At 36.7% G+C, this 15,330-nt stretch overlaps 1 protein-coding gene across 1 annotated transcript in view; it reads left to right on the top strand.

Moving 5' to 3' along the window:
• Positions 1 to 2,632: 2,632 nt before the first annotated feature.
• LOC102580925 (UPF0098 protein CPn_0877/CP_0992/CPj0877/CpB0906) overlaps positions 2,633 to 15,330 on the top strand; it is a 22,695-nt gene continuing 9,997 nt past the window's right edge. Inside the window, 1 exon segment of the mRNA XM_015302948.1 lies at positions 2,633 to 2,782. Coding sequence (XP_015158434.1) covers positions 2,633 to 2,782 — 150 coding nt within the window.

Raw genomic sequence — 15,330 nt, 5'->3', positions numbered from 1 at the left:
TTTAGTTCTCATTATTCTATGCTCTCAACTCCTCAAATTTAGAACAAACAATAAGAAAGACTAAGAACTAATATTACAAGACTACCAATCAAGATTCTCTTTGATATCATTTCCTTAGGTATGTAAGGGGTTCAATAAGGGAATCTTTTCACTCTCATACCTAAATTGTGTCTAATTTCAAGATTTCTATAAATTGTTAGAAGCCAAGTTAGGATTTTTACGCTATTCACGATTTTCCTCACAAGCTTATGTTCTTGATTAGTTCACTTCAGTTTTTTAAACCTTATTGAACTAGTTTAGCATGTTTTTTAGGGTTCTTTGATTTTGATGGATTCTGTCATATTTATGAGCATTAACATATGTATATTATTTTGGGAGGGAAATTTAGTGTCGAAAGGATACATATTTTAGAAAAATCTCAATTCATAACTACGTGCCACAGTAGGATTATGTTTCACCGCTTTGTCGACAGATTAATGTCAGGACTCAAAGTTCACCCTAGGCGTGACATGGCGTATAAGATCCTGAGAGACCCTACACAAGCCACTTGACATACATACAACACAATCTAATAGAAAATATGAGAATTTAAGTAGGAAATCTCATATCATAAATGTAATTAACGACATGGTTCCGTCGTCATAGAAAAGCCAACGGGAAAATTTTTTGGGTCGGAAAACTTTTTCGTAGTAACTTGAAGTTTCTCAACCTAGTCTAGATTTGGACGAAATCGGAGTCGTTGAAGTGTAGGGAAATTTGGTAACAACCGGGTGACTTATTTATGATTTTGATTACATGAGTATTTAGATAAGTTGATAAGGAACCCGTACAACTTTACGAAATTGAATTCGGGTGAGTAGAACTCCCGAAATTGATCTTAGCGTGATCGGTATTTTCTTAGCGTCGTTGGTTAAAGGTGTGTTGTGAAATGGGGGTTTTGAAATTATTAAAATAGCTCACTGGTTCCGTGCAAGCCGTTGGGGCGGGATTTCTACCGCCAGGGAGGGGCCGCTGTAGCGGGGTGAGGACCGTTGTGACAGGGTCGACACGACTTAAGGTCGTAAATAAACCCACGTCTTTATTCTGCACTTTTCAATTTTTATAGCTAAGGAACGAACCCCATGCGACTCTTGACAGTTTTCCACCATTCTTGAGGCTAAAGGTAAGTTTTTCACTCCCCGAATTCATTTTTCGATTCGTGAAACGTAATAGAATGGTAATTATCAATGGGGGAGAGTTTTGAATTGGAAACCATGGTGTAAAAAGCCCTAGTTTGGATACTTGGGATCATGGGTATGATTTAGGGTTGTTAGAATTGCCAGTAATCCGGGTAATTAGTGATTATTTATTGAATCCCGTGTTATTATGATTGTTTGTAGACCAAGAACAAGCGGAACGAATCCGGAAAGGGAAGGATCAAGTTTCTTAGGGTTTTAAGCTTGTATTGAGGTAGGTGGTGGTTGTGATTCTATGATTGTGTGATGTATGTTTGTTCTTGCTTAATTATGATACATGTATGTATGCGAATGTTGCATTATTGATCACACTTGTTGTAAATGAGATAGATGAATAACTATATGCCATGAATCACTTATTGATTGTATGATTATTGAGAATGTACTTGTGATTGTGGTGTGTTGATTAGATGGGATACCGCGTTTTGGTATACTAATTGGGATCGGTTGCCACATTTCGGCATAATTATGGGATCGGTTACCACGTTCCGGCATAAAAATTGGATCGGGTACCACGTTCCGGTATGCTAACAGTTTGGGTTTGGGTTCCATGAGAGGACCAATGACTTGTTATAAATGTATATTGTTGCGCATGTGATAATCGATATTGTATATGTTCGGTATGTTGCATGTTTGTAATGTTGTATTGACTTGCTTATGTTACACTTAGTGGGATATCCGCGTGATCCTACTAGTACACTGTGGTTGTGTACTAATACTGCACTTGCTCTTTCTTTGTTGAGTACTAGGCATCTTCAAGCGGCTATTGACAGACCACACTTAGAAAATCAGTGATCGTCGATCGAATTCAAGCGTGAGCCAGTTCCTCCAGTTTGCCATGAGTTCTTCTTTCTGTCTTTGTCCACATTTCGAACTTAGATTTTCTAATTAGTTGTTAGTTCATTAGTTGGGGTTGTATCCCTTCTTGTTTAGACTTTGGTTCATTGTTAGATGTTTTGGTACATTGACTTTTAGGTTCTAAGTGTATTTTCCGCATTGTTAGTTGTTAGATCTTTTGGAAGTTTATGGGAACTTCAGTTTTTAGATATTATTCCTGTTTTTGTATCCTTAAATGCTTTAGTTTTTGGTTTAGTTGTTTGGTTTGGGTTGTAGTAGTGGTTCTCCCAGCGGAGGGTTTGTGTGGGTGCCAATCACAATTGTATGGGTCGTGACAAAGTTGGTATCAGAGACTAGGTTGGTTGATCTCGATGTACCAAAATGAGTCAAGTAGAGTCTTGCGGAATGGTACGGGTACTTCTTTACTTTTCTTCGAGAGGCAATAGGACTTTAGGAAATCTCTCTGTTTTCTCTTGTCTTCTTTCGTGCAATGACTTGATTCCAATTGATATCTGGCTATTCAAATTGGTATCTAACCGTCTTTACTCTTCTGTCCGCAGATGGTTAATACTAGATTCAACGGCGTCACGCCTGTAGTTCCCGTCAATGCTCCAGCTGAGGAATTTGCAGCGAGAGGTCGCAGTCGAAGCAGGGGTAGAAGAAGAGCTAGTGGTAGAGGCCGAGGTAGAGTGATACCTACTAGAGATGGGGTACCGATCTGAAATGCTTCCCAAAATGAGGCCCCTCATGTGCATCATGAAGAGATAAAAGAGGATATTGAGGTTGAAAATGTTGAGGAGGTTGGACAAGAGGAAGAGTTGCAGGCTGAGACTACCAATGTTCTTCCCATAGACCCAGTGTTAGCTCGACAAATCATGTCATTCTTGAAAGGGTTGGTTGGTCCTGGAGTGCTTCTTTCTATTCAAGCAACTCAAGCTTCTGCTAATCCCCCTGTTGCTAGCACTGCACCCAAGACGAGTGAAACGGGAGGTAATGATGCTTTCTTCCGTCCTTTGTTGGGTTCTGTTATGACTGATAATGAGCATGAAATATTGACTAAGTTTTTGAAGCTAAAGCCTCCCGTGTTTCTTGGTTTTGAGAATGAGGATGCTTATGAGTTCATCTTAGATTGCTATGAGATGCTTCATAAATTGGGAATTGTCCATCAACATGGAGTTGAGTTTGTGACTTTTCAGCTTCAAGGTGAGGCTAAACAGTGGTGGAGAGCTTATATGGAATGTAGATCTTCAACTTTACCTCCACTAGGGGTGTGCATTCGGTTTTTCATTTTGGTTTTGCACTATTCGATTTGGATTTTTTGATTTTTAGTTTTGTAAAAGTGTAATCCAATCCGATCCAAAATAAATTTGGTTTGGTTTGGTTTTCGTCTATTTGGTTCGGCTTTTTTCGGTTTGGTCATTCGGTTATGTCAATATTTAATAACATAACCAAAGTAGTAATATTGAATCTCTTAAATATACTTTCTAATATAAATCATAAGTAGAACTTAAAACACAATGCTTATAAGTATACCTACTATAGATTGTCAAACATAAAATATAAATGTAATCATCATGAAAGGCAATAACCAAAAAATAACAAAAGTGGTTAACTCCAACTTAATTCTAACCCTAAGCATTATATATATATATAATTTGGTTTTTTCGGTTTTTATTTTTTAATATCCAAAATCAAATCAGAAAACCAAACAAAGTAATTTATTAATTCAAAACCAATCCAAAAAACCAAAAACCCAATCCAAATAAAATTTCGGTTTGATTTAATTTGGTTATTCGGTTTAATACGAATAGTGCACACCCCTAACCTCCACCCTCTTGGACCCAGTTTCATGCTCTGTTTTTGAAGAAATATGTGCCTAGAACTTTGAGAGATTGCACGAAGAATGAGTTCATGGCTTTGGAGCAAGGTGGTATGTATGTGGTTGCTTATGAGTCCAAGTTTCATACTTTGTCTAGATATGCTACTCAATTGGTGACTACTGAGGAGGAGAGGATTCGTTTATTTATTAGGGGACTAAGTTCTGAGTTGCAGGTATTATCTGTTCATATGACCTCTGCATGCATGAGCTTTAATGAGGTAACAAACTATGTTAAAAAAGTGGAGGGGGTGAGGTGAGACGGTTAGGCTAAGGCATTGGCAAAAAGGGCCAAGGATTCAGGCAACTTTCAAGGTTCTTATTTCAGAGGTTCAGGGAGACCAACGCTTGTAGCCAAGCCAATTTAGTATGCTATGCCCGCCTCTACAGGTAATAACTCAGGAACTACATCTCATAGTTTGATTCATGATAGCCAAGGAGTCGCGCCTTTGGCGGGCAACAAACCATCTTTTGATCATACATGTTACAACTTTGGTAAACCTGGGCATATGAGGAGAGATTGTCCCCACCTACCGCACAACAGCATGCTAGAGCAGTGGCACCCGCGGGAAATTATAATAATGGTAGAGGACGTCCACAAGTTGGGCGAGGAGGTAATCCGCAAGGCCGTGGAGGTAGAGAAAATGGTAACGAAGGCAGGGGTAACGTGCAACCAGGCAGGGAAGTAGCTCATCAAGATGATAGGGCTCAGTGTTATGCGTTTCCGGGCAAGAATGAGGCATAGGCGTCTGACGCAGTGATCACAAGTACTATTCTTGTCTGTGACCGGATGGCTAATGTGTTATTTGATTCGGGTTCTACTTATTCATATGTATCTGTGCGATTTGCCTCAGAATTTGCTCTGATTTGTGATATATTTGATGCCCCTATCCATGTTTCTACCCCAATTGGAAAGTCAGTCATAGTCGCCCATGTCTATCTTGCTTGTCCTATTTTGTTTATGGGTTTTCAGACTTGGGCTGATTTGGTGATTTTGAATATGACCAATTTTGATATAATCTTAGGCATGACTTGGTTATCCCTCTATTATGTTGTGCTTAATTGTAATACTAAGTCTATAACTCTAGAAATTTCAGGAAGGGAAAAAGTTAGAGTGGAAAGGGGTGTACAAGTCTAAGCAAGCTAAGATAATTAACTCCATTCGAGTTAGTAAACTGGTAGGGCAGGGTTGTTTGGCTTATTTGGCTCATATTCGAGATGTTGATGTTGAGTCTCCATCTATTGAGTCTATTCATGTGGTGTCATAATTTAGAGAAGTGTTTCCTAATGATTTGCCCGGTATGCCTCCGAATAGGGATATAGACTTCTGCATTGATTTAGAACCTGGTACTCGTCCCATTTCTATCCTTCCATATCGCATGCTCCGGCATAATTAAGAGAGCTTAAGGCCCAAATCCAAGAGCTTCTTGATAAGAGATTTATTCGTCCTAGTGCTTCCCCATGGGATGCTCCAGTGTTATTTGTTAAGAAAAATGATGGTTGTATGAGAATGTGTATAGATTATCGGCAATTGAATAGGCTCACTATTTGAAACAAGTATCTTTTGCCTCGAATAAATGATCTTTATGACCAATTGCAAGGTGCATCAGTTTTTCTCTAAGATTGATCTAAAGTCTGGATACCACAAGTTGAAAATTAGGCCTGAGGATGTGCCTAAGACGGCGTTTAGGACTCGCTACGGGCACTATGAGTTTTTGGTTATGTCTTTTGGTTTGACCAATGCGCCTGTAGCTTTCATGAGTTTAATGAATGGGGTGTTCAATCCATTTCTTGATTCTTTTTTCATAGTCTTTATTGATGATATTTTGGTCTATTCGAAAAGTGAGGAAGAGCATGCCGACCATCTTCGCATTGTTTTGGGTGTTCTTGGGAACAAAGGTTATATGCGAAATTCTCTAAGTGTGAATTTTGGTTGACTTTGGTTGCATTTTTGGGGTCATGTAGTTTCAAAATAAGGGTAATGATAGATCCCCAAAAGATTGAGGCGGTTAAGAATTGGGTTCGGCCTAGCTCTGTGATGAAAGTTAGGAGTTTTGTGGGGCTCGCTAGCTATTATCGTCGATTTGTGAAGAACTTTGCTTCTATTGCCACTCGCTTGACTAATTTGACCAAAAAAGATATACCATTTGAATAGACTGAAAAATGTGAGGAGAGCTTCCAAAAGCTCAAGACTCTCTTGACCACCGCGCCTATTCTAGCATTACCAATTGAAGGTAAATATTTTATTATTTATTGTGATGCTTCACATTCTGGTTTGGGTGTTGTGTTGATGCAGAATAAGAATGTTATAGTTTATGCCTCGCGTCAATTAAAGGTGCATGAGAGGAATTATCCAACAAATGATTTGGAGTTGACAGCGGTAGTGTCTGCTCTTAAGATTTGGCGCCATTACCCCTATGGTGTTAAGTGTGAAGTGTTTACTGATCATCGTAGTTTGCAGCATGCGTTCACTCAAAAGAATCTGAATTTGAGATAACGAAGGTGGATGGAGTTACTCAAGGATTATGATGTGACCATTCAATACCATCCGAGCAAGGCTAATGTGTTGGCAGACGCTTTGAGTCGAAAAGCGGTGAGTATAGGTAGTTTAGCTTGCTTGAGGGTATCCAAGCGACATTTGGCTAAGGAAATTTAGGCCTTAGAGTCTAAGTTCATGCAGTTGGACATCTCAGAAAGAGATGGGGTGTTAGCTAGTATTGAAGTAAGGGCCACATTCATTGAGGAGATCAAGGCCAAACAGTTTGAGAATGAGAATTTGGAGGAGATTAGAAAAAAAGCTATGATTGGTAAGGCACAAGACACCAATCTTGATGCGGAAGATGTGCTCAATGTTAAAGGGAGGATTTGTGTTCCTCGAGTTGATAATTTGATTCAAAAGTTGTTGATAGAGTCCTATGGTTTGCGATATTCTATTCATTTGGGTGTGACCAAGACGTACCGAGATTTGAAGCTAATTTATTGGTGGTCGGGCATGCAGAAAGGTATAACGGAGTTTGTGGCTAAGTGTCAAAATTGACAACAAGTAAAATATGAACACCAAAGGCCTGTAGGCTTGCTTCAAAGAACATCAATTCTGGATTGGAAGTGGAAAATGATAGCCATGGATTTTGTGGTTGGTCTTCCCAAGACTTTGGGGAAATTTGATTTTATTTGGGTAGTGGTTGATAGATTGACTAATTCAGCCCATTTTATTCCGGTAAGAATAGATTATAATGCTGAACAATTAGCTAAGTTGTATGTGAAAGAGATAGTGAGGTTGCATGGGGTGCCCCTCTCTATCATCTCAGACCGTGGTACCCAATTCACATCCAAGTTTTGGAGGAAATTACATGATGAATTAGGCACACAACTCACTTTTAGTACAACCTTCCATCCACAAACAGAAGGTCAGTCAGAGAGGACTATTCAAGTGTTAGAAGACATGTTGAGGGCATGTGCGATTGACTTTAGAGGGCATTGGGATAAGTTCCTACCATTGTGTGAGTTCTCATATAATAATAGTTATCACTCCAGCATAGATATGGAACGATTTAAGGCACTCTATGGGAAGGGATGTAGATCACCCATATGATGGTTTGAGGCTGGATATGTGAAACCTTTGGGGTTTGATTTAGTGAAGGATGCTCAAGATAAGGTGAGGAGTATTTGAGCTAAGCTTTTAGCAGCCCAGAGTAGACAGAAGAAGTATGCGGATCATAAGGTGAGAGACATGACATTTCAAACCGGTGAGAATGTTCTTCTTAAGGTATCACCCATGAAAGGGGTGATGGATTTGGGAAGAAGGGCAAACTAAGTTCGCGATACATTGGTCCCTTTGACGTTCTTGAATGTGTAGGACCGGTAACGTATATGTTGGCTTTACCTCCTAATCTATCGGGTGTTCACCCGATATTTCATATGTCCATGTTGAAGAGATATCATAGTGACAAGGATTACATCATTAAATGAGACTCAATTGTGTTAGACAAAGACCTCCAATATGATGAGGAACCGATTGCAATTCTTGATCGTGATGTGCGCAAGTTGAGGACCAAATAGATTAAGTCCGTGAAGGTTCAATGAAAGCATCGTTCAGTGGAGGAAGCTACCTAGGAGATCGGGAGGAACATGCGAGACAAGTATCCCCAATTATTCATCGATTCAGGTATTACTTCATTCCTTCTTTAGCCTATTTTTCCTAAATTTGTCACTCGGGAACGAGTGATGGATAAATTGGTATCTATTATAATGACCGGGTTTCGTCATTAAAGAAAAGCCAACGAGAAAATCTTTTGGTTCGGAGAACTTTTTCGTAGTAACTGGAAATTTCCCAACCTAGTCCAGATTTAGACAAAATCAAAGTCGTTGAAGTGTAGGGAAATTTGGTAACAACCGGGTGACTTATTTAAAATTTTGATTACATGAGTAGTTAGATAAGTTGTTAAGGAACCCGTACGACTTTACGAAATTGAATTCAGGTGAGTAGAACTCCCAAAATTGATCTTAGCGTGATCGGTATTTTCTGAGTGTCGTTGGTTAAAGGTGTGTTGTGAAATGGGGGTATTGGAATTATTAAAATAGCTCATTGGTTCCGTGCAAGTCGTTGGGACGAGATTTCTGCCGTGAGGGCGGGGCCGCTGTAGCGGGGTGAGGACCGTTGTGGCGGGTTCGACGCGACTTAAGGGTGTAAATAAACCCCAAAACATCTTTATTCTGCACTTTTTGATTTGTAGAGCTAAGGAACGAACCCCAGGAGACTTTTGACAGTTTTCCACCATTCTTGAGGCTAAAGGTAAGCTTTTCACTCCCCGAATCCATTTATTGATCCGTGGAACGTAATAGAATGGGTAATTATCGATGGGGGACGATTTTGAATTGGAAACCATGGTGGATAAAGCCCTAGTTTGGATGGGATCATAGGTATGATCTAGGGTTGTTAGAATTGTTACTAATCCGGGTAATTAGTGATTGTGATTCTATGATTGTTTCAAGGTAGGTGATGATTGTGATTCTATGATTGTGTGATATATGTTTGTTCTTGCTTCATTATGATATATGTATGTATGTGAATGTTGCATTATTGATCACACTTGTTGTAAATGAGATATGTGAATAACTATATGCCATGAATCATTTATTGATTGTATGATTATTGAGAATGTACTTGTGATTGTGATTGTGGTGTGTTGATTGGATCGGATACCGTGTTCCGGTATAGTAATTGGGATCGGTTGCCACGTTTCGGCATAATTATGGGATCGGTTGCCACGTTTCGGTATAAACATTGGATCGGGTACCACATTCTGGTATGCTAACAGTTTGGGTTTGGTTCCATGAGAGGACCAATGACTTGTTATAAATGTATATTGTTGCGCATGTGATAATCGATATTGTATATGTTCGGTATGTTGCATGTTTGTAATGTTGTATTGACTTGCTTATGTTACACTTAGTGGGATAGCCGTGTGGTCCTACCAGTACACTGTGGTTGTGTACTGATACTGCACTTGCTCTTTCTTTGTTGAGTATAGGGCATCTTCAAACGGCTATTGATAGACTACGCTTAGAAGATCAGTGATTGCCGATCGAATTCAAGGGTGAGCCAGTTCTTCCAGGCTGCCATGAGTTCTTCTTTCTGTCTATGTCCACATTTCGGACTTAGATTTTCTAGTTAGTTGTTAGTTCATTAGTTGGGGTTGTATCCCTTCTTGTTTAGACTTTGGTTCATTGTTAGATGTTTTGGTACATTGACTTTCAGGTTCTAGGTGTATTTTCCGCATTGTTAGTTGTTAGATCTTTTGGAAGTTTATGGGAACTTCAGTTTTTAGATATTATTCATGTTTTTGTATCCTTAAATGCTTTAGTGTTTGGTTTAGTTGCTTGGTATGGGTTGTAGTAGAGGTTCTCCCACCGGAGGGTTAGTGTGGGTGCCAATCACGATGGTCTGGGTCGTGACAATAAAATAGTTTGACATAAAAGCGGTAATCTACACTTAGGGTGTGTTTGTTAGGAAGGAAAATATTTTCCTAGAAAATATTTTCGTGCAAAATAAGTAGATTTTTTACTTATTTTCTCATGTTTGGTTGGTGAGTAGAAAATATTTTTTGGAAAAGATTTTTTAGTGTTTGATTTATGAATGAAAAATGTTTTTGAGAAAATATCTTTTATTTTTACTAGAGAGTAGAAAATAATTTTTGAAATTGAAAATATTTTTTAAAAACAAACTTAAATTTTTTTTTTTTTTTGGGGGGGGGGGGGGTTGGGTTAGAGGGCCGAGCCAGGCGGGAGGGGGTCGGAGGGTAGGGGGTGGAAAAAAATAAAAATTTGAAGTTGAAAATTAAAAGATATCATATTGAAAGCTTTATAAGCCTTTGAGAACAACTTAGTTCGTTTTGTGAGATATTTATCGTTAACCGACATAGACCATGTGATCTATAACGTGGAATTTGGTGTCTTGCTCCTGTTATACCCCATTTTAACCGAATCAAAATAGTGTACAACATTTTGGTGATTCCCAAAGTAATTACTAAATCAAGGAGTCGTCACCTAATTATTTACGGTGAATCAGGGCACCTAAAATTGATTAAAGTAAAGTCTAAAGTTAACTCCATTTTAAGGTCTACTAAACATAAGATTCTAGGTAAGGGTTCAACTAATCTAAAGGTAAGGGATTAGGCATCCTTTAAGATTCATTCAAAATGATTAACCGGTCGAACTTAATTAATTAATTAGGCTAAGTGTAAGAGAGGTAAAACATCAAAATGTATAAATACTACATGTAAAGTAACTTAAATAACGGTGCTTGAAAAACAGTTTTGTTAAAAGTCCTTGTTGAAAACAAACTACAATTAAAAGGATTTTGAAAACATAAGTTTTTATTGTTGGTTGAAAAGGGGAGCAGATGTGATAAAGACCCATTTATATTCAAAGCAAGATTCATGGAATTTGTGGTTTTTCAAAGATATTAGGCAAGTTTGATTCGATATGGGTAATTATTGACAAGTTAACTAAGTATACGCACTTCATTTCAGTCAAGGTAACTTATACTGCAGAGAAGTTAGCCAAACTCTATATTCGCGAGATTGTTCAATTGCATAGAGTTATTATTTTCATCATATTAGACAGAGGTACGTAGTTTACTTCTAACCTTTGGAGAACCTTGCAGGTTGAGTTAGGTACTAGGTTGAATCTTAGTACCATATTTTACCCTCAGACAAATGATCAGTCTAAGCGGACAATTCAAGTTCTGAAAGATATGCTTCATATGTGCGTGATAGATTTTGGTGTTAATTGAAAACATCTTCTCATCAAAATTTTATCCAAAAACATTTTTTATTGTGATATTTAGGGGTGTGCAAAAACTGAACCGACTGATAAATCGAACCAAAAGAAATGTTATTGGTTTATTGTTATTGGGTTAATGGCCATTTAATGATTTTATAAAAAATAATTATTGGGTTATCGGTTCTATATTGATTTTTTAATATTGGGTTATTGGGTTAACCGATAACTCATACTCCCTCTGTCCCAATTTATATGACTCACTTTCCTTTTTAGTCAGTCCCAAAAAGAATGACACATTTCTATATTTAGTAACAATTTAACTATAAAATGTCTATTTTACCCTTAATGAAATGATTTACAGCCACACAAATTTCTATCATTCATTTTGGACCACAAGTTTTAAAAGTCTTCCTTTCTTTCTTAAACTCCGTGCCGAGTCAAACTACATCACATAAAATGGGACGGAGGGAGTAGTTCTTATCCTTGGCGGGATTTTCATACAACAATAGCTATCACTCAAGTATTGATATGACTCTATTTGAGGCATTGCATGAAAGGAGATATAGATCTCCCATTGATTGATTTGATTCATTTGAGGTGAGACCTTGGGCATTGATCTTTGAGGGAATCATTAGAGAAGGTGAAATTTATTCAGGAGAAGTTTTTAGCATCTCAAAGCAGGCAGAAGGAGTATGCAGACCGAAAGGTCATGGACTTGGAATTTATGAAGGGAGAGCAAGTGTTGTTGAAGGTTTAACCCATGAAGGGCATGATTAGGTTTGGTAAGCGAGGTAAGCTCATTTCGAGGTATATTGGGTTGTTTGAAGTACTTAAGCGTGTGGGAGAGGTGACATATAAATTGTCTTTGCCTTAAGGTTTATCCGGGGTACACCCGATGTTTCATGTGTATATGCTAAAGAAATATCAGGGTAATGAGAATTACATTATTCACTGGGATTCGATCCTTCTTGATTATAACATAGCTCATGAGGAAGAGCAAGTAGCTATTCTAGCTAGGGAGGTTCACAAGTTAAGGTCAAAGGAGATTGCATCTGTGAAAATCCAGTGAAAGAATTGTCCGGTTGAGGAGTCCACTTGGGAGACTGAGGATGATATGCACAAAAGATATCCACACTTTTTTGTCGATTCAGGTACCTTTCTTACCCTCGCTTTCTTTTGACTGTTCGAGGACGAACTGTAGGTAAATTGATATCTGATGTAACGACCCATTAGGTCATTTTACGTACTAAAATTATTTCGACTCTTTCCATAAATTTTAAATGGTGATTTTGAACTATTTACTGACTACGATTTTTTAGTTGATGGGTATTTATTAAATAATTAATTTTTAGTTAATTATAATTGGATCAAGTCTGAAATTTATTTAATACTCTATGTCACTTGGCCCATATATAGAAATAAAATTAGTGAAATTCAGCAAATTTAATTGAAAATTTTTGAGAGGAAATAAATTAGGCGAGAAGAGAAGACATACATGTACGAATAACAGAAACAACCACAAATCTTCAGGTAAAGCTACATTTGAAGTTTAATGCTGGATTTGGATTTGGAATGTTAATTGCTAAGATAAAGGATAAGCTATTATTACTATATGTTGGTGTATACTGGAAAGTATTAAATTTTCGTATAAATTGATGGAGGCAAGGGTGGTTTCTATTGGTTAATTATTGATAAGGTTTAGTTTCTCATTATTTACTAATGATTACTACATGTGGGTAATGCGTAGGTATTAGATTGATAAACAAGGGTATAGTGCATATGATTTTGAGGTTTTGAGATTTTGGTTTTTCGTTAATAGTTTGTAATTGGCTTATTCTCTTATTATTAATTGATCATAATTCAAGTTTTATTATATTGAGATATGTAATTAAATCTTAGGTGTGTTGTATTATATGAATATCATTAAATTTATGATATTGGAGGAATTGAGACTTAACCCTGGACTTGAAAATTTAGGAACATGTGAGATTTGGCAAATTGATTGGCATCAAGATTAGGAACTTTATTTATAGAATTGAGCGTGTGTACTTACAGATTATGCATACTTGATAGATTGAAATGTTTGGAGGCATTGAAGAAAGGAAAAACATTAATGAATTAGCTTGCTTGACTTCGGTTCTTCAGTTGATGTAGGTTATAATTTGTTTTATGTAATAGAGATACTCTTAATAGTGATTGATAGTCATTGATCAATGTTGTGAAATTTTCTTTGTACTTAATGGTTGTGGTTTGAATGATGTATATGTTGTTGTGATTGGTTTGTAATCCTAAGACCCCGGAATCCATAATCTTGAACTTGCTCTATCAAAATGATGTCTTGAATAAAGAAGGCTTGATGAAATATTGTTACAGAAGTGTAAAGTGATGATAAAGAATGATGAATTAACTATATTATTGTATCGGGTACCACGAGCAGACACAATATATTTGGATCGGGTGCCACGAGCCGACACAATATAATTGGATCGGGTGTACGTTCTGACACGTTAACATTAAAGGAAAACATATTAAAATAACATAATGTACTGAATCTCAAAGAACTCATTTCTCGAAAGAGTGTGGTGTGAAGGCCTGATTTCTCATGTGTGTTCTTGATATTGTTGACTAATTACGTACTTAATTCATTGTTGTCATCACTTATTCATGTTGCTTGTTCCTCGCCACTTGCTAAGTGCTATAGTTGATTTTATGTTATTACGTTATGCATATTAGTTTCTATTTTGAGTCGACCAATGATACCTACTCAGTATATGCATGTAGCCCTATACTTACCCATACTTTCGTGTTCCTTTTGTGGAGTGCAACAAGTGTACCACATACTTCGTCTCGCTCTCAGCTCTAGTCAGTCTCCAACACATCAAATTCTAGGGTGAGCTATTTCTTGTAGCTCGTGTTGGGTTCTCTCGGTCATAGCATTATGTACTTAGTTTTCAGACACAAACTATTATATTTATCTATTATGGTATCTTTGATACTCTCAGACTTGATATTTGGGAATTAGATGTCCTTGATGTGATGACTTTCAGATTTTGAGAAACGATATGTAATAGACTCTAGAGAATTTTTATTTCTTACTTTGATAAGATTTGAATTTTCCGCATCATTGTCATATTGCATAAGTTAAACTAAGATAAGTTGGAATTTGCACTCGTTGGTTCCTCCACCTAAAAGGTTTAATGCGAGTGTCACTCATGAACCGTTTTGAATCGTGACAAAAAAGATCTTCAATTTATAGATTTTCAAAGCCTTTTTCTCCAAGAAAAGGCTTACTTGTCCTTTCTGAAATAAAATACACTTACGATAAAATTCAAATAAGATAAAAAATTCAGAACAAGTCTTAAAAGCATTATATTTGGTGTGTACATTTTATTAGCAAATGACAAAAAACTCGGATTTTAATTTTACGAAGAAATCACATATTTACATACCCTAATTTTAACCTATAAATTCGCCCCTATTGATATCAATATTAACTAATTAGAGTCGGAAAAGTTTAATATTATCTATTCCATAGAAAATAGGATTATAGTCTTACAGTATCCTTGTTCTAAACAAAACTATCCTTAATAATATAATTTTTTAAAAATAAAATAAAATAAAATTCTAAAGAGAAGTGTTACTCTTCTCTCTTTCAAATTGTTTCAAAGAAACAAATATAAAATTTTAAAACTTGTGTTGGTGTGTTTACAAGATTGTTGAAACATATTACCTTAAATATGTCGATATATTTGTGTGACTATACACAAATCTCATTAAAAGTATAAAAATAAGTCATTATTTTCGAGATATATATATCTACTACTTATATATAAGTGTGGATAACCACACAGGTGGAAGTCAACATGCCTGCTTCACCTGTGTGGTTCCACACTTATATATATACTAGATATAGGACCCCGTGCCAGCACGGGGCCCAATATATATATATATATAATATTTTTATTTTTTTATTTTTTTTAAATTTATGTCATATTATGGAATTTGAGAGGTTATTGAAAATTTTATATGATTTTAAAAATATTTTAAATTGTTAGCTATTGTGATTTGTAGTACTTTTTTTTAACATAATTTTGAAAA

This window comes from Solanum tuberosum, unplaced genomic scaffold (genome assembly GCF_000226075.1).
Source record: "Solanum tuberosum cultivar DM 1-3 516 R44 unplaced genomic scaffold, SolTub_3.0 scf00398, whole genome shotgun sequence".
Taxonomy (NCBI): domain Eukaryota; kingdom Viridiplantae; phylum Streptophyta; class Magnoliopsida; order Solanales; family Solanaceae; genus Solanum; species Solanum tuberosum.
The sequence above is the reverse complement of the archived record's forward strand: the minus strand, read 5'-3'. Positions and strand labels throughout refer to the sequence as shown.